The sequence below is a fragment of the Haemorhous mexicanus genome, chromosome 5 (genome assembly GCF_027477595.1).
Source record: "Haemorhous mexicanus isolate bHaeMex1 chromosome 5, bHaeMex1.pri, whole genome shotgun sequence".
Classification (NCBI taxonomy): Eukaryota; Metazoa; Chordata; class Aves; order Passeriformes; family Fringillidae; genus Haemorhous; species Haemorhous mexicanus.
In genome coordinates this window covers 13,339,691-13,359,187 of record NC_082345.1, presented here as the reverse complement: position 1 = coordinate 13,359,187, position 19,497 = coordinate 13,339,691, and the positions used below count along the sequence as shown (strand labels likewise).

The window sequence follows — 19,497 nt, the reverse complement described above, 5'->3', positions numbered from 1 at the left end:
TTCTGTTCTGTTGTCTTGGATACTTTTACAAATAGCATCTCTCTCACTACCTAAAAGTGGAGCATGAGAGAGTTGCCTAAAGCAACTCTGCCTCTTGCTAGGAAAGTGATGTAAAAAAGGTGGGGTTGGCACTGGAAAGGAAGATGTAGACCCAAAGAAGATGGAAAGTGCTGTAAAGAGGACTTAGAATTATTCAGAAGAAGGTAAACATGGGTTAAATAGGAAAAAACTTCAAAGAAAGCAAGGAAAAATAAATTATAAGAATACAGCAAATGAATAAGAAATTGTTTGGAGGGAAAGAAAGTTCCCTACGAGAGACTGAGTGTGAAAAAAGTGATGCATTTTGGTGTGGGATGTGGTGCTGTATTTTTAAAGCTTTTGTTATTTGTCAGCATGTTGCAGTCACAATACTTAACATTTTTTACACATCCCAGATAGAAGCTACAATTTATCCACCATTAGGCAAACCTTTCTTCAGTTCTTCTATAAATCTTCCCTTACGGCCACTGATGAAGAATTCCTTTACAAGGATGGCACCTGTTAATTTTTTAATCTAGTGCACAGGTGTGGTAAACAATGTCATGTATTTTAAGCTTCTGTTGTGAATAAAATTTTTCTGTATACATGGAGTTTTTACCCATATTCCTTGTTTTGGGAGATTTTTAGTGGGGAAAAATGCAAGAATTATTCAGAGACTCCTGGCCATGTCTAATTAGTAGACACACCTTGACTCAGCTGTAGAAGAAAGGCAGAGTTGGGAGAGGAAAACAATGCTAAAAAGAGAGACAATGGAGAGGAATGTTCATACTGAAATACTTTTGCAAAGAGTGGCCTGCATGAGATATGCTCTTGGTTTATTCTGCATGGGTAAAACATGACAACAGATGCTCTCAACTCAGGATTCAAGAGGCTTTGTGCTACTTCAGCTGGAGTGGTACCATCTCAGGGATGGTTCTGGGCATGGAAAGATCCTGGCATTTAGTTCTGATGTCTGAAGTTACAAAAGCAGGACAAAGGAAAGTGGTGCCTCACACAAGCCCTGCAAGGTCAGGGGATGAGCCACAGCTTTGTGGTGATGGCATGCCCAGGACCTGAGGGACCTTTGCAAACAGTGAGACTCAGATGATTCTGGAAGCTATTCAAAACAAACTTTCAGCAGCTTCTGGTGTTACCTTTAAGTGATTGCATACAGGCAAAACCTTCTTTAATCATCTATTCCTCTGTTTTGATTAGTAGAATTTTTATGTCACTACTGTCAAGTCTGGCCTTTTCTACAGAGAACTGGGCTGTAGAAAATTCATGGGTTTTACTTAAAATTTTCTGCAACAGTCATTAGTAATTGGTACTTACATGTCATCTTGACAACCCCAGCCCAGTAATACTGAGCTTTAAGGCAGAACTTTTGCTTCTGCTCTTGTTAACCATAATGGGGAAAAGAAGAAATTAGAAATTGGTTTGGATTTGCATGTCTATAACCTTATTTATACATGAATGAATGCAATGCAGAGAGTGTGTGTTTTCTTCAAGAATGAAGTCTCCAGCCCCTGCTGTTGAGGCAAAGGTGTTTTAGTAAGAGTGGGCACATGTGAGGTGGGTTTGTGCATCTGCCCCTTCGATAGATGGCAGAAACAGTACAGGGCACATCCAGTACAGGACCCTGTACAGTGCTCTTTTTCTCCTCAGTGCTTATTACCAATACATCTTATCACTCAGCATTTAGCTCCCCAGAGTAGACTGGGTGGGATTTTGGCTTCCTCTTGTCTCACCAAGCTGCCCCCTCCTAATGACTTTTGTGGCATCTCAACACCTGATGCATAGCTGAGGAAATTCACCCTGCTGGCAAATTATTTTGACAGACAGTGACATGCAAAACACTGCCACACACGATGAGACTACAAATTGGCTTCTTTAGAGAGATCTTGTTTCTTGACTGACATCCCACTTTCCAAAAGGGAAATGCAAGCAGTCCAGCTCTCCTCCTCTCCTTGAGGCAGCTTCAAGCAACAGAATGCACACGTACTTGACAAAGGAACCATCTTACCTGAATGTTAAAAAGTCAACTACAACCTAGCTTGAAAATGCCTTCTGAATATTTCCTGCAGATAAAGGGCCAAAGCCAGGTTTTCCATGTGGAATGTAAGTTTTTATTTTGGACTGCATTTAGAGGATAAGAAAATCATGTTGGCAAAGTAGAGATAGCTGGGTACCTTGCTTTCCTTGAAGTGGTTTACCATAGCAGTTATTAATCTGCTTTCCACTCTCTGGCTGATAGCCAAGACTGAAGCAGTAGAGTCTATTTTCCCCTTTTTTTTAAACAACTGTGTTCTTTTTCCCCTTTGCTTGCATCCTTGCTTGCCTACTTTAGTCCTTGATTTGCAAAGCAGAATCTTCTCCGAGAAATAAAACAGCTTTACAGCAAAGAAGGCAGCAATATATCAAGAGAAAGACCTCTCACAATCTCGTTTTCTTTTTGTCTGGGTAAAAGAAAATGACATTTGATAATTTAATTTTTTAGGGCCTACTGCTTTCCCTGCAAGCATTGGACATGTGGTAACTGTACCTGGCAGGACAGGGTAGCAATAGTGGATCTGACAATGCCACTGCAGAATGTGAATATCCCTCTCTCCAGCTTTATGGACTGGAAACAACAGACCTACAGTCCCCAGTGACATTAAAGGTGCTGGAAAAGGGGATGGATGGGTTTACTGGGGTGATAAAGGATGATTGACAGAAAATATATTCTTCTGGGTATACTTTAAGCACTGTTACAAATATAGGTCAAATAGTCTCCAGCACGGCAGACTTAAAAGCCAATCAAGGCTGGAAAAGTTGTGTGCCTTGTAGTTTTAGACACATATGTCTGTATTTATGTGTACTTCTTACTCATTTGAAAGAGCTGAAGTAAGGAAAAAAACTCCAAAACAACAAAAAGCAAACCCCAATCCTCCCAGTCCTAGTTTTCTGGGCATTGCACAGGAATAGCAAGCCTGTGTCCATGTGCTCTGTGCCTGCCATAAGGAGCTGCCATCTGCTTGGAGAGGAGACTGGTTCTTAATGTGTTCTCACTCAGTACCAAGCTGTCTTATCAAAGCCAAAACCAGTGAGCTTCAGAGCCTGGGTAAGAAACAGCCCTGTATATGTGTTACACACACATTGGGCTGCATACTCTGTTCAAGCTTTCACACCTGGACATCTTATTAGGTGCATTCACACTCTATTTCTATTCCTGTTCATATCCCTAAGTTCTGGTTTAACAGGCTTTCAAAGAGAATAAAAATGTAGTTTGGTAAAATAGCTGCTCTAAAATATCACACAGGAGTACTACTTCACCTGAGTGGACTGTGTTAAATTTAAAAAAGCCATACTTTTCACTAACTCTTCAGATATTTTCTTGTTTGTATTTCTGCTGTGGCTGTAACCTGGGAAATGTCTAAAATACCATGAGTCAAAAAGGTAAAGACAAAGGAGAATTGTGTGAAAATAGATAATCTTTTGAGGTTTGCAATAGAGTATTTTAGACCTGCAGAAATTAGTGTTTGGTGTGGCTGGGGACAATATTCTGACATGAGCCCTCACTTGATTCATGGCACAAAGTGAGGTTTTTCTCTGGGGCTACTTGAAAAGGTCATTATTTCCCAGGCTGTGTGTGCTGGCATGGCTGCTCTGCCCTTTCCCTTCCATGTCTACTGGGAGTGCCTGAGTACCCTGGCTCTGGGCTAGTATGTCAGGGTGTAGGAGGTACAGTGCCTCTTTAACATACCTGCCAAAGGACTTGGGTGGGCAGAGAAACTTCTGAAAACCTTAAAACATCCAGTTTGTCCCTCTTTGCCTGCTGCTCCTCTGCACTAGGAAAGGCCCACTAAAACCCACAGCTTTGTCTTGGTAGCTGAGACAGAGTATTTAGCAGTGCTGGCACTGAGGTGTGTGCAAGGGAGGGAAATACAAGGGGAGCAGGGCCATAACAGAGAGCCTTACTGAGGTTCTGGCAGTGCTGATGCCCATGGGCAAGCAGGGACAGATGGACCTGGCTAAATTATGCCAAGTACTGAAATCAGAGAGCCAGAGGTGGCTTGGAGCCAGTGTAACCCTGACTCCTAGATTTCTGTTTCTGTGCCAGACATCTAAAAGTGCAGCACAAAAGCCATATCTGAAACTCCCAACAGAAGTTTTTTCTCCATCAATTAGTCTATAGCATGAGTGTAAATTGCTCTGCAGTTCTGCTCTGCCTAGGATCTCTGTGTTATGCATATTAACTAAGGGTTTTTTTTAATTTTTAGATTATTTTTTAAAAGATGGCAGGAAAGTGAGGGTTTCTTAGTGCTTAGCAGTTGTGAAAATCAGGTGACTTATTTTTTAACATAATTGCAAGAATCTGTTTCTGAGGGATTCATGTGTTTCAGGAACAAAATGCTGTTTCTCAAAAGTGACTGGTTTGCATTGTTGTAAGAAACGCACCATTTAGGGTAGCTTCTGGATTGTTTAGAAATCCAAAGGGGCCTAAAATTATTTGGGTAGTATAAAATTATTTGGGTAGCTGCTTTTCATCAAGACACCAAGCAGCTGATGAGCTTCACCTCCATCTAGCTTGAGGGCCAAGTGAAGCTGGGTCTTCTGAACCAGGTTATACCTGAGGTGCTCAAAATGGGGCTGTCATGGCATTGTGCTTAGCAAAATAATTTCGTTCTGTGGGTTAAAAAAAGCTGAAATCCTAACAAATTGACCTCTGTTTTAATATTTTCCTGGAAGAAGTAAAAGTGCACTTATTTGCTGTTGAGGAAAAGCCAGATCTTTTGTTACCTAATAGATATACTTTTATTTTCATGTAGAATGCTGAGGAAGTGCATAAATGTAGCCACTGTAGCTCCTGCTCCAGGTTGTCTTGACCTGTGTCAAGCAGCCTCCAATCCCTTGACATCCAGGTTGTTGTTTCACTAAAGCACTACATAATGTCCTTAGATCTCACTTTCTCTAGGTCAGTGAGGATTTTGAAGATTTAATTAAAGTCTGGAAATGGAAGAAGAGCATTTCAAATTAGCTGGGATAGGACCCTCTTCAAAATAATTCTCTTGCATTCCACTGAGATATTTTAGTGCCATGTGATGATGAGAAAAAGAAAGGCCAAGTATTTATAAAAAGACAAAACAAAAACTCAAATCCAAATAAACTGTGATTATCCTACAATGATCTTGCTGCCCATTTGGAAGTACCTTCTTTTTTAAGCAAATACCAAGCCAGCTTGTACCATGCCAGGCCATGTTTTGAGGTGGAAATATTTTAGCTAAGATGAACTCTAAAGATAATTTTTCTATCCCTTTTCTCCTTTTAAAAAATTACTGATAGGCATGTTTGGGTTTATAACATTCTGCAATAAAATCTTCTATTCCTTTTTTAAGCAGCAATTCCTAGCCAACTCCTCTGGGTGTCAGTACAGCTTCAGGTATAGCTGCATTGTGGTCTTACAAGTCTTCATTAAAACATTCCACAGTGGACAGAGAAAAGGTAAGAGATAAAAAGTTAAGCAGTAGTGCAAAAAGGCATATGACAATAGAGGGAACCCTGACATGGCTGAGACCCAGCATGGAACACATCCGAGCTGCCCTGGTTTCTCTAAGAAGCACAAATTATGTTGGACTGCTTGTGAACAGCCTGTGGCAGTGATTGCTGTGCAGGTGGAGATGGAGACTGCTGAAGGAAGTGATGCCTTGTGAAGGGTGACCTAGAACAGAGACTAGATGGAGCTAAAAAATAAAGTAGGAGGCCTCAATAGATCCATCTTGGGCAGCACAAGAGCCCAGCCAGGACTACAGCAAACATGAACCCAAAATGGTCACAAAAATGGACAACCGGTTGTGGGGTCTCACACTTTGATAAGTTCTGGTCCATTTGCATATTGGAGTTAATTGTCCAATTAGGGCTTTAGCATATGAAGTCCCATCCTTCTTGTTTTTCTCTCTTCAATCCACATTGTTTATGTTCTTGGGCCTGAGATTTTGATTGGTTGTCCTTGGTCCCAAGCTAGGAAAGGAATTGTTTTGTCTACCTACTCTGTGAAGAGAGCCCTTAATATGAAGCTCAAAACTACACACTAAAGCAGTACAGAATCTGAAAATATAAAAGCTACAACATGAGGCATCAGAAATTACAGAGATGCTAGAAGGAATACTGATCTTGTCCTTTAGCAGAATTAAGAAAGGATAAGATCTCTAGTGTTTGTCTATGGATGGTCGTTGCAGGTTACAGGACATGTCCAAACAGATTTCTGCAAACTGATAAATAATTTGAATGGAATTTCTTAGATTCAAGGGGCTGTGCTGGTCAGCATTTTCCCATGTGTGTGAGGCAGTATGGCTATTGTCTGTGAGAAATATTTGGGAGGAAAGGATGACAGGAAAAACAGGGTAGTAAAACCAGAAAGCTTTGTAGAGAGACTTAAAGAATTGCAGAAAAACTTGGGTTGGGAAGAACTCTGAAGGTCATCTAATACAAATCTTCAAAATAAATCCAGCTAGATGAAGTTCAGAGCCTTTTCCAAATGAGTTTTGAATATCTGCAAAACTGGAGATTCAACAATCTCTTTACACAGCCTGTTCTTCTCTTTGATCATCCACATGGTAGAGATTTTTTTCCTTAACATCCCATTTGAATTTGCCATGTGCCAACTTGTGACTGTTGCTTCTTTCTTCATCCAGACTCTGTCTTCTTTATCCTTTCCTGTTAAGTAGTTGAAGGTAGCAATTCTCCTGCCTTCAGGAGAATTCTTCTCATCTTCCATAGCTTCTCTTCTTACTGAACAAACCCATCTTCCATAGCCGGACCTCCTATGCCCACAGCATCTCTGCAGCCCTTTCTGGAACTCAGTCCCATTTGGCAGTGTCTGTCTTGTTCTCAAGTCTCACAAGCATGGAGTAGAGGGTCAAAAATCACTTCTATCTACTTAATGGCTCAGCTCAAGGAAATACAGCTCAGTGTGTCTTTGGCCCTTTTCATCACAGGGAACTCTGCCGACAGATGTTCAACTTGTACTCTGCTAACATCAGGCATCCTTTCTAAAAAGCTTCTTCTCAGGTGTTAGACCCCAGCCTGTCTTGTTGCATGGGTTTACTCCTCCTGAAGTGCAGGACTTTGCATTTGCCTTTGCTGAACTTGCTAACTTGCTGTACTTCTCCAGCCTCTGATGGTCACTCTGAGCTGGGAATGCATAGGGTCAAAGTGAAAGTGTGGGGAAGCTCTCAGAAATTCTTAGGCTTTTATGTTTTCATTAAGTGCCATGCCCAGACTGAGCATTATCTGGTCAGGGACCAGGAAAGCAAGCAGTTCTGCCTTTCTACCAGTAAAATGATGTACTGTTTGCAGCTGGGACTGCAGGGGACTCACATTACAGGGGTATTGATACCAATTGCTGAATGAGAGGGTTTCCTCACCTATATTTTAAAAATACTTGATGTGCTAAAAATTTTCTTCATTTTGCAATCAGAGGATATGTGAATAAATCCCAACAGGAATGCCACTTTTGATTCTGAAGAGATGCACTTGCAAAATGACTAGGAGTGGGTTTAATTTGACAGCTCTTGCTCTCCCCTCATCACAGGCAGCTGTTGTCAGACTGAATTAAAAAGTTTGCAGGAATATATTCCTTAAGCAGGAAAAAAGTGGAATGGTCATAAACCCCAGTAGAATTGCCGCATAGAGATTGTTATTTGGCCTTTAAACATTAAATGGCTGGTTTTAAATAGGTCTGGTGCAGGTGGTTTCTGCTACAGGTTTATTGATTAAAATAGCTGCTTTGCATCAGCTCCAACTTTGTTTCTCCAGAGGCTTTTGTCTTCATGAATAATGCACTCTTTTGCTGAAATTTTGTTAGAATTCATCTCCTGGAGTCTGGCTGTGTATCTCTGGGTTCCTAAGTCTCAGTTGACTAGGCTCAAAATTGTGACATTCTCTGCACTTCCCTCTTTAGAGATGAATATTCCTTGTTCCACCCAACTACTCTGAACAAACCTAGTGCTTGCACATTGGGCTGTGCACTTGGAAACAGCTCTGACTCTTTGGCTCTTTGAGAGAGGTTTGTATGATACTGAAGGTTGCCTTGCCTATACTGAGGATTAGATTTTTGCAGCAATTCACCCAAACCCTACAAGAGTGAGTGGGAAAATTCCAGTGAGCTTTGGATCAGACAGTGAATTTGGAGGCCTGTTGTGGTTTCAGGTGGACAGGTCTCTTGCCTTCAATATTGTAAGTATTCCAATTTGCTGGATGCATCTAATGTATCAGGCTTTTTTACACAATTTTTATGGCTTTTCAATGCATTTCTTAAGACGTGTACCTTGATTTCTGGAAGATGCTTGAGGATTTTGTGTTAAGCCCAAAGGGTATTTTTTTTGCCTGCATAATGGGTAGTGGAACAGACCTTGCACAGCTTACCCTTGCAGGCTGAGACTTGCAAGTTCTGGTATCCCTCTGGGTTGAGTTTGCCACTCTGCAACAGGAGAAGACTGCTGCAGGACCTGTAAGAATGGAGGGCAATGAACAGTATGGAAAGCAAACAGAGGTGATAAGACCTTTCTTGGCAACGTGCTTTTCCTCCTCCTCCCTTCTGATTCTCTTTCCTATCGCAGAAATAGGTCTTTACTCAAACTATCTGCTACAACAACGGCTCTTTGTAAAACCAAAGCAGGAGAAAAGTCAGATTAAAGCCTCTGGTGAAAATATGTGAAATCAGGCTCCCCAGTTTCATTTATGCATGGGAAAATAAATATCACTGTTGGTAGAAGAGATAATTGAATCTCATGGCTCTGGAAATGTAGAGAGTCACAGATAATCTGGCCTTCCTTTACTCTCTTGGGGAGATGGTGACCCTTTCTTTCTACAAGTTAATTTTACACCAAGATAAAACCAGAAGAAAAACCCAGTTGATGTTTATCTATACACATATAAAGAAAAAAGTTACTCCATTCTGAACTGGTCAAGAATAGGATATTGCGATGCCTGAACCTTTTCCTCAAGATTTTATTCTGTTTTGTTTAACCAAATGAAAATCTCTTCAAGATGTCATTTGGCAAAGTGTTTTGACCCAGGTGACACCACAGAGCTTGACAGTATATTAGTTTTCTTCAAGTATCTCTGACTTTTCTCTAATTTTTTTTTAAGGCATGGAGGCTGTGAATATGATAACTTGCTTCTTTAGGACAGTGAAACACATAGCCAGGATCATACTGGGAGGGGAGCTGACATGTACTCGACAGATGGTTCCTGTGTGGGTGCTCCAGATGAGAATCCTCCCTTCTTGGAACACCTGTCTGGTGACCAGTGCTGCCACAGTCTATCTCTCACACCTCTTACAGACCTGAGAGAAAGATGTGTGACCGGAAATATGAGCATCTACTGGATTTTTTTGTCCTCTCAGGAAAGCCCCTGTGGCTGTGGAGTGAGTGGATGTGGTTTAGAGCAGGTCATTAGGCTGTCTCTCTTTCTTCCCTGAGAGCCTGCCATAAGCATGGGCTGGAGGAGTCAGTGCACAAAATGCCCAATTCTCCTTAGTGTGGAGGTTTCTGCAGCCTCACTTCCTTCCATCACAGCCACAAACAAGACTCCCCTTGGTGTAGTTAGGAGAGGACTTGAGCAGTTAGGAAAGCCTCCCTCCCCCTTGCTCAGTTGTATGGCCTGGAATTGTAGGAGGATGCTGGAAGTCCTCTCTGCTCTTTGCCAAAATTCTTCATGTCAGTGGTGGAACAAAAGAAAGCCCAGTTTATTGTGGTGGAGCCTTTGGTATCTCCAGGGATGGAAGCTCTCATTGAGGCTTTTCCTGTGGCTGGGATATTCAAAACCTTCCTTTGTGGCTTTGCTGCTACATCAGAAAAGTTGAGCTTATGCTATTTTGTTTCCTGGTGTGTGAAAGCAGGAATTGGCTCTCTGTCAATTAACAAGGGATGAAATGAACCAACAAGTCCAGAGTTTATCAGAATGAGACAGAGAGGTGCATATGTACACATCAAGATACTGATATAAACCTGATGAAACTGATATAAATAAGGTTATATAAGCCTTATTTTCTCAGGATGCCAGGCTACACAGTTACTTGATGGATCCTTTCAAATAAAAGCATTGCTAGTAGCATCAGTGGTAATGTTGAATTTCTTATAAACATTGTAATTGAGACATGCAATAAAGCAACAAGGCCAGTAATATTTTGAAAAATAAATAATAATTTTAGGCACACAAAATACGAATAAACATATTTTTCATCCTCCCCTTCAATCAATGCTTTAATTGAGAAGGCATTGATGTTGTAATAACATCTCTTCTGTTGTTGATGCTTTAAGGAACTAATGACATCTGTTTAACCAAGCATAAAGAAGAGCCAAATTATGGGATAATCTGTATTGCTTATTTTACTGTTTCAAATAAAGAACTGAAAGGTGATGAAACTGGGCAATTAAGAAACAAAACAAAGGAATAAATTTTGCTGATGCAGTGGAATACTGCATAAGCAATGGGTGGAGGGTTAAAATAAGTGAGCCAAGGAACCTTGCATGACTCCTGCATGTAAAAATATCTTCAAGTATCTAAAAACTTTCACCTCTCGATATGACCCATTCTAATTTGTTTAACCTTGTAGAAAATGCAGTGGCTTTTGATCTTCAGAAGGAGTTCTGCTAGGAGTTAAAGACAAAAGTCTGTTACTAACTGGCCAAAGCGGGACAGTTCTAGCGGTGCCTGCTGAATCCTCTGGGTAACCTGCATTCCTGCTGTATTTCACACACATGGCTGAAGGGTGAGGGCAGAGCTGGCCTGGCTGGCAGCAGAGTAGGTTGCTCAGATGCATGCTTAGGATGTTCAGCAGCAATCAGAGCCTGGGAGTAGAGAATTAATTAATTCTGATCCATACAGACACATTGGCTTCTTTTGCAGCCAGAATCCTAATTAGGCAATCAAATTTTTTTCCTTTCACAGTGACCATTGCTCCAGCTGTGCTCTAACTCTTTCCTCTCTTTATTTGCAAATCTCTCTCTATTTTACAGCAAAAAAAAAATTACATACTTTGGCAGGAAAGCTTCCTTCTTTTCTTTCAATTTTTCCTGTTTGCATCTACATATTTGCATATCTGCTTCTGATGTTCTATAATCCCTCAACCTTCATTTTCAAACCCTTGTTATGAAATGAGATCATGGCTTCTTCAGCTCCTTTATTCCTCTAACCAAGGGTTGCTTCACTTCTTCTTCCCCCTCCAGCCCCTGCTGACTCAGTTAAATATACATGTGCTCTTTTCCCCTTTGTTCCTTCTTTTCCCTTCACCCCTCTGTGGCTGCTTTTCTTATGTTGGCTTTGATCTCTTTGCTGGCAACACTAACATTTTAAAATCTTTTCTAATTTGTTATTTTTGCTCATTGTTGTGAAATTAAATATCTTGGAAAGGAAACACAGGTTGCCCCACTCGCTGCAGGAACAAACTCATTGGGTGGGAAGGCTGTATATGCAACTGAAATCTGTGCTGGGGAAGTGCTGAGGAATGGTCCAGCCCTCTGGACTCTGTGCTGTCAGTCTGGTCTGAGTAATGAAGGTACATCCCAGATTTAGCTCCATGGTTAGCCTCAGCTTTGCTAAGCCACGCTACTGCAGCAAAAGGAAAAATGGAGGGCCAGTACTTCCATGTCCTTTTGTCCTGAGTGGTGACCAAAACCATCAGGAGTGTGATCCTTAGTGATGGGAACTGTGATGCAAATCCCTGGAATTCACTGGGGTTCTTCTCTTTGTCAACAGGGACACTGAGAGGTCACTTGTGTTTCATAACCCTTCCCTCTCTTGGGGTATTATCAGAGTCCTAATCCACTGGTTAGGGTAGCCCATAACTCTTCTGTTGCAGCTGCTATGTTGCTTTTTACTGTACTTGTATCTGTACAGATATTTTATTTTTTTTATCTGTTGTGTTACTTTTGTGAAGATGGCATGGGTTGTTATTAATTATGACTACTGTTTTATGCTAACCACTACATTGATTTATGGCAAAAAATGGCCACTGTAATGACTATGAGTTCCTACCAAGATGTAATTTCCTTGACTACCCCTAGTTGTGAGGTTTTCTCCTGGCAGTGACAGTAGCAGATAAGTTTCTGCCAAGTATCTACAGACAGTCTTTGCAGCAGTCCTCACAGAGATGGCTCCATATTGTCACTCTGGCCTGCAGGATCTGCTGCTAGATAACCTGTTCTGCTCTATTATTTTTTTTTTAATTTTTTTTTTTTTTTTTGGTCATATGCCTTTCAGTCCTCCCTTCTACCTCTCCTAGAGAAGAATAAAAATTTCAAATTACTCCATATCCCTTTCCCCAGACTGAGACTGAACTTTATTTGTGACCTTCCTTTTACCTAAGATTGACTGGATTTTGTTGTTTTATTCCAGGTCACCGGTTTCTTCAGAAGATCAAGGTAAGATCTGTTTTATAGATACTAACAACATATTAAAAACGAGACCAAAGACTAGTGAGCAAGCTCAGTTTTAACACAGTTGAGGTGGAGAAAGATGATTTTTTATAAAAATGAAACTTTGACGTTGATGAAACTTTGTTCACCCCTAGATATTAAGGGCTTGATCATTTGGTTAGTTTAATTGGGACTGACAGAAGTTGTTGAGTCATTTGTAAAATGAATCTTGCTTAATCAAATGGAAATATTGCTGGAGTTTACAGTTTATTCATCCAACTGTACAGAGCTTCACCTGTGGAAAATATGTGGTTTTAAGGATGATACATATTTTTGTAAAGATAAGCACATTTTTTATTACTCTCATAGTACAGCATCTTTGTCACTGAGAGCAGAATGCATTGTATTTTAAAGACTTAAACACACATGATCTTGGGTTACCAGTAAAGTCAGTTTAGTAGGGCAGTATGGAATTTAGGACAGCTAAGCTCTTCTACATGGAAAAATCTCATGGCTTGAGTAGCAGGAGTTACAGGTTATGGCAATATGCTTGCTGTGAGGGAGACTTGAAGGATCTGATCTTTCCCTATGGCCTGAAGAGGGAGTTTATGATGACCAGCTGCTTAATAATATGGCAAACTTTAGTCCATCTACAGTATATCAATATATGGCTACATTGGTACTGAAATCCAGAGACATACTGTGAAGGGGTAGTAATTGCATTGGCAGAGTTGCATAAGGAATGAGGAACAAAAAAAAGGGAGACTGACTGAGAGGAGAAAGTTCATCATGTGGCTCTGAACTGGGAGTACTCTTTTGGTCCAAAAAAGAAACATCTATTTTCTTCTGGCATCCAATTTGTATGCAATCACCCAATCAGAACATTTTCTGGCCAATACCAAAAGCATTACTCAAGAAAGATTCAGATGGGAATAGTAAGGACTGTTGCAAATGGAGGTGTAAAGAGGTCTGAGCCTGGAAGTGTGTCACTGAACTATGTTCACTTGGAGTGTGGAGTGACTAGTTAAGTATCAACTCACATTGTCCTTGGCTCCAGCCAAGGTTTTCAGTCCACTATAATGGATGTCAAACATATTGTCATTTATAAACTCTCTTCCATCTCCTTGGCGAGTCCTTTCTCGGTAACAAAAGTTGTAAAGAAAGCCAAAAAATGAACAAACATGCAAGACTAAAGAGGTATCTGGCCCATCTAGCCCACTCCTAGTTTCTGGTAGAAGCAGATCCTGTGACAAATAAAAGTATGAGACTGGCAGAAGTATACAGGTTTAATTTCCTGGTGTGCCCTCTTAGATTTTGATGATTTATAGCTCATTGATTTTGTGAACCAGATGGAGTTTTCCTGTTTAATAGTTCATCTGCTTTTTACCATGACCACAGCTTCTAATATTCAGTACAGGACTGTGAGAAGTTAACAGTATACCTCATGTCTCCAACTCTCAGAAGAGATTTGAAATCATCATAGTCTAATATACTATTTCAGGACCTGGATTCAAGCTGCATCCTAGTGCATAAACTTGTTAGTGATGGGCTGCTCTTCCTGTTTCATTTCCCTCACATTTACTCTGTTGCTTCATCTTTATCTATTAGTGGAGCAACAGACGGTGTATATGCATTTCCTTGTGGATCTTTAAAGGTTAGTATTGCATGCTGTCAGAATGCTTTTCTTCTTTTCACTATTTTTATACTATTTGAGTTTTTGACAAAACCTTCCTGTTTGCCATCTACCATCTGCTGCCATGGTTTGGCTTTTCAGGTTTGATCAACATCTCTGAATAGCCTCTTCTTCCTTGTCTTTCTTCCCTTTCTCTCACAAGCAACCTCTTCTGAAATGAGTGAAAGGCCTTAACCAATTAATGATGTGACAGTGCCAGTTATTAGAAGTTTTGTGACCATGGAATTTCTAAACAGGTTTGTCATCCCTATAAATATTTAGGAGCATCTCTCAAGCACAAAAGATTTCCCATTCTCCAGTGACTTTTCAGAAAGAATGGTCCAATACTTGGATTTCTTCTATCCCACTATGCCAGCTACAGAACATGGTAAATGGGTACAGTACAAAAAGGAAAATGTGCTAAAAGTGCTGCAGCAAAAGCTCTTTAGTCTAGAAGGTTCTCAGTCCACTGAATCTGCATGTGTGGAGGCATCTCAAATTAGCCTTAGATCTCAAATCTCTTATCTAAACAAAAAAGAGGGTCCATGAGAGAGCTGAAAACTTATCTCTGAATTGCCTGTCTTTTTAAGTGTTTATGCAGATATCTCCTGGCATATCATTCTTGGAGTATGTACCTTGAAATCAGTTTTGAGACTTATATGTTCATTAATAATCAGTACTCAACTGTGTACCTATTCAATATGTTAAACATTTACTTTTTTTTTTGTGAGGCAATAATGCTTTGGGCTACATAGTGAGGGAAGATCCAACAGTGGAATAATGTACCTTCACTGGACCTACATTCTGCCCTGTATTACAGCTGCTCTTCCTTGTTATGGACCATCCTAGTGCTGATTTTCTGATGATGTGATATGTTGATCATTACGTAGAAAAGACTCGTTCTCTGTTGTGTTGGATCTTTTTTTTGTTTTTAACCTCCCTCTTGGTTCCTGATCTTTGTTTGGTCTGCTTTAATATTCAGTTGTCACTTTTTCTTCTGCTGTTTCTCTGTGGGGTTTTTGTTATCATCCTTTTCTTGCTTTTTAAATTACTCTTTCCCATTGACCACAAGGTTGCATTCTGGATAGATTTTTGCATTGTGCTCCTCACCTTTTTTTCTGAATGTCCTGCTTCTGCTCCGGTGTGGACAGACTGCTGCAAGCACAGTGGGAAACAGTAGCTGTAGCATCTGTAGTGTTCTAACAGACTTGTACCAGAATTAGCATCTAATGTGAGTGGCACTTCCATTAATCCCTGACAGGACAATGCATTATGCTGTCTTGACAAGAGGGTGAAGATAAAGCACCATCTGTCTGGGACTGGGCATCTATTGAACAGCTGTAACTGCACAAAATGCTCCTTGTTGTGGACACGTGTTAGAGGCACCTTTATCAGTTACAAAACAGGGCCATTTTAATTGGCACAGAAAGGGAAAGAGCACTGCTAGAAAATCCCGAACTTCAAAAGAAAAAATACCCAAAGCCTCTTAAGGTTTGTGTCTTTGTTCTTGGTACAGGTAGCTAGGAAGTAGATAACTAAAGAGTGAAATCCATCAGCTTTTTTTTTCTTTTTTTAATAAACAAAAGGAGTAGACAAAACCCCTAAGCCTCTAATGCTCTGATTGACAAAATGATGCAAGCCAAGTGAATCTTGAGGCATACCAGTTTAGACAGGGGATTGATGACTCTGAAGAAGGACCTGTTCAGTGAGGTACACCTTGGTGCAGCTCCATGCCCTGCAACCTTGGAAGTCAGTGGTTTTCTTTGGGTTTTGGGGTTAAATGAGACTCAGCATTGGGCAAATACCAGGCCCACAGAAGACCTGGCAGATGTCACGATGGAGGGCCAGGCAAGTCATATTTTAGTGAAGGGTATCACCTGCTACACTTTTGCTGTATAAAAAGTCCTGGTGATATGCCCAGGAGGTCTGACACTGTTGGAGGTTATTGCATCCACTGTTTCTGGAGCAGGAATGGTAGAGTGATGGGAATGCAGATTTCTAAAACATCATCTAATACACAGTCATTGTCTGGTTATCCAGTGCACACTTGTTATCTAGTTATGGTTTGGTGAATGGTTGAGGTTTACCAAACCCTTCATTCACCCAGCACCTTTCAGAGTTGCACTGTATTTTGTGTACACACTGGATCATGTCTTCCCCACTCCTATTTACATCCACCCTGCAGAAATCTGCATTAAATATTCATATCTGTAGTTTCATCAGGCCAAAGTAAGGTTCTCTCTACTATTCTTTGTTTATCATGTGTGTTTGAGTTGATTCTTCATCATTACACAAGCAATTGAAGGAAATGACCTTAAAAACAGTACAATGAATTATATTTCCATTTCAAGTATTCTGAAAAAGATCCCAGCAAACCCTTGAGTGTTGCTATTAAAGGTGTAGGGACATTGGTGTGTTACTCATGTCATGGCAACTTGGAGCTGATGCTGCTCAATAATTTTGTGTCTGACTTCAAACAGAAGAACCTTGCCTTTGATGGAATTACTCAGTTTTAAGTAGCTATACTAATGCACCTCAAGTAGCAGGCAACGAGAGCTTAATCCTTACACCTGAGTTGCATCCTGACTGGGAGACAAGAGGTTTCAAATATTTATATCACTACCCTCCTACTTATTTCTCTATAAACCAGTGAGATTGGGCTTTCTGCCTAGTTTACTTCCAGCATATATGTGGTTTTGCTGCATCAGCATAATTTCTGTGGTTTAGGGTTTGTGGTTTTGGGCATTTTGTGTGCAATAAAATCAAAATTCATGAGGACAACTGAGAAATTAAGACAAGAGGGAAACACATTCAGTGGAGCAATTTTGGAGACACTTAGTTATTACAAAGTATACTATTATACCAGAGATTAAGATAAAGGATGGGTTTTGTTCTTGAAAAGACAAATAGGAACATTCAAAGGTCTTTCAGATTCTGCCAGATGCTGGTTCCATGCCATGAAGTCACTCCATGACTTGGAATCATGCAGCCTGGATATCCTACACCTAGGAGGGATTTGTGTAGAGCCAGGAGTGCATTAGAAGTGAGTTTATAATGGTGACTTCTAAATTAGTCTCTATTAGAAAAAAATTTATACAGGGATTGCTTGACATGGGTTCAAACTGGAAGTTTTAAGTGGGAGGTGTAGTTCTGTCTCTGGACACCCCTCTGAATAGAGGGAGCTGCTATCTGAGTTATAAGGAAGGGACTGATCAAGTGTGGGCATGGAAGGCAGTGGTGGCTCCATCCCACACAGGAAAATGCTTTGCTCTGCAGTATCTGCTCCTGCCTTGGAGGCAGAATGCCCTGTCCAAGCTGGCATTTGCTCCAGCTCCATTAAAGAGAGGAAATCTAAACACAGGGAAGGAGGAAGATGGTTGCAGGAGTCCCAGAAAGTAGCACAAGAAGGAATAACACTTCCTGGAACCTCTGATAGATGGGATTTCCTGTTGCCCATGGTGGCCTGTAGGAATGCAGACTTCTCTCTCTAACCCTTCTTTCTTCTTTCTGGAGCTACTCTCCACTAATCTTGAGAGTCACAGTCTGAAAAGGGATGTTCTCTAGAATTTTGAAGCAGTCTGCCATACTGATTAAAAGGATGAGCAGGATACTGCAGATGAATCCAAACATCTCAGTGCTGGTAGAATTAAAAAATAAAGATAAAAAAGTGAATGGCTATTTTATACACCAGAGGCCTTCAAAAGAGAGAGAGGAGATGCTGTATTCTTCATGGTGGTGCTGCAGATGTTTACCCAGCAACAAATTGAGATGTCTTGGAATGCTTTCTCTGTGCAAATTAAAGAGAGTATGGGAGGGGTTGGAGGGAGGCTCCAGACTGCAGGTATTTATTTTGATTAATTAGCCACTTTGGGAAGAAAGCCCTCCTGGACAGTGTTTTGAAAGTGTCTGTGGCTGAGCTAATGATGCCTTGGAGATCTGCTCGGGGTTGGTTCATTTGCTTCTCAGCTCAGCAGAGGATAGTATTGATGCAGACCCAGGGTCCCCCTGGCAAGAGAAAACATTTTTGAAAGCACAGGTCTAGGGCTGAGGGAGGTCCTTTCTGGATAAAACCTTTAAAAGGTGCCTACACCCACCCCTCTTATCATATCCAAGCACTTTGAGGGGTCAGCAGGCACCTGAGAAGGAGATGTCTGGCAGATGTGGGCATCTGAATAAGTAATAGATGAAAACAGAAAACCATTTATTTCCCCATGTCCACTGCCATTAACCTTTTCCCCTCTGGAGGAAGTATGAGTGAGGAATATGTCATGTGAATTGTTGTTTTCAAGCAGAAGCTCTGGGTAACCTTGCAAACTACATTGCTTCTGGCTTTTATTTCTGATGGAGGTTGCTCATGGTCAGATAGAAATCACCCACTGAAGAACTTGGATAGAAAAAATATTCTTGAACTGAATTTTGGATGATGTAGTTCTCCTGTGAAGCCCTAGCTTTTTGAGGAAGGGTTACTTAGATATTGCAGGCAAAGGAATGGCAGCCAGTGTGGAAAAAACCTGAAGGGAGTGTGCTAAGAGTGCCTGTGATGGGAATGGTCCACAATGCCAAAGGAGAGGAATAGTCTGGCCCACAGTGATTCTTTTTTACTGTCCTGTTTATTTTTAAATTAAAAATAAACCACTGCTTAATTATTTTGCCTAGAATTCTCTTTCTGCCAAGGTAGTGCCACTCTATTGATAAAATTACTGCATTAGTCAGCCTAAGTCTTCCCTGCCTTATGTTCTCACTTCATCACAGACATTTCCTTCCACTGCATCACTCCTCAGAATGACATAAATTGTTGTCTTGGTTTAAAAATAAAAATGGTGGAATGGAAAAGGAGGGCAAAAAAGTGACGATGTGAGCCAGATGGTGCTTAGTTTATCCATGGCTGTTCTTTGGGGCTATGAACTATTTACAAAGGAAGTACTTTTTGTTTTTTACCATCCTTTGCTTTTGTAAATCTGAGTTAAATGGTCTTGCAGCAAAAGTTCAACATTACGGTATGAATTCTTTCACTCCTAACTATCAACTGCACTCTCAGCTCTGCACTAGTGCCACATAAACAATTCAGGTTGGACTCTAATTGGCATCAAAGTAGCTTTAAACTGGTCTGAGTGAAAATGGGGCTTTAAAGGCTGCTTGAGTGTAATTTACATCTGCTTGAAAGCCTCTTTATCCTTCCAGAGTTGTATGAAGGGACTTCTGTGTAAGTGAGAATTTAGCCTTTCTTTCCCTCCAGCAAGCATGTGTGGCTATTTTTGCCTTCCCCTCCCCTCCTCCTCTCTTACCAGTGTTTTGGTGCTGTTATTTGAATTTTTAAATTCTTAAAAGGTTCATAATGCATATTTATAGCCACCTGAGTAATGATTGTTTTTTTTACATGTTATATCTTTCTCTTATTCACAAGTTAGA

General features: G+C 40.7%; 1 protein-coding gene across 1 annotated transcript in view; it reads left to right on the top strand.

Moving 5' to 3' along the window:
* Positions 1 to 19,497, top strand: part of DGKI (diacylglycerol kinase iota) — a 124,391-nt gene that overhangs the window by 83,405 nt on the left and 21,489 nt on the right. The window contains exon 27 of the mRNA XM_059845932.1: positions 12,397 to 12,422. Within this exon, the coding sequence (XP_059701915.1) occupies positions 12,397 to 12,422 (26 nt within the window). The remainder of the gene's footprint in view (positions 1 to 12,396; positions 12,423 to 19,497) is intronic.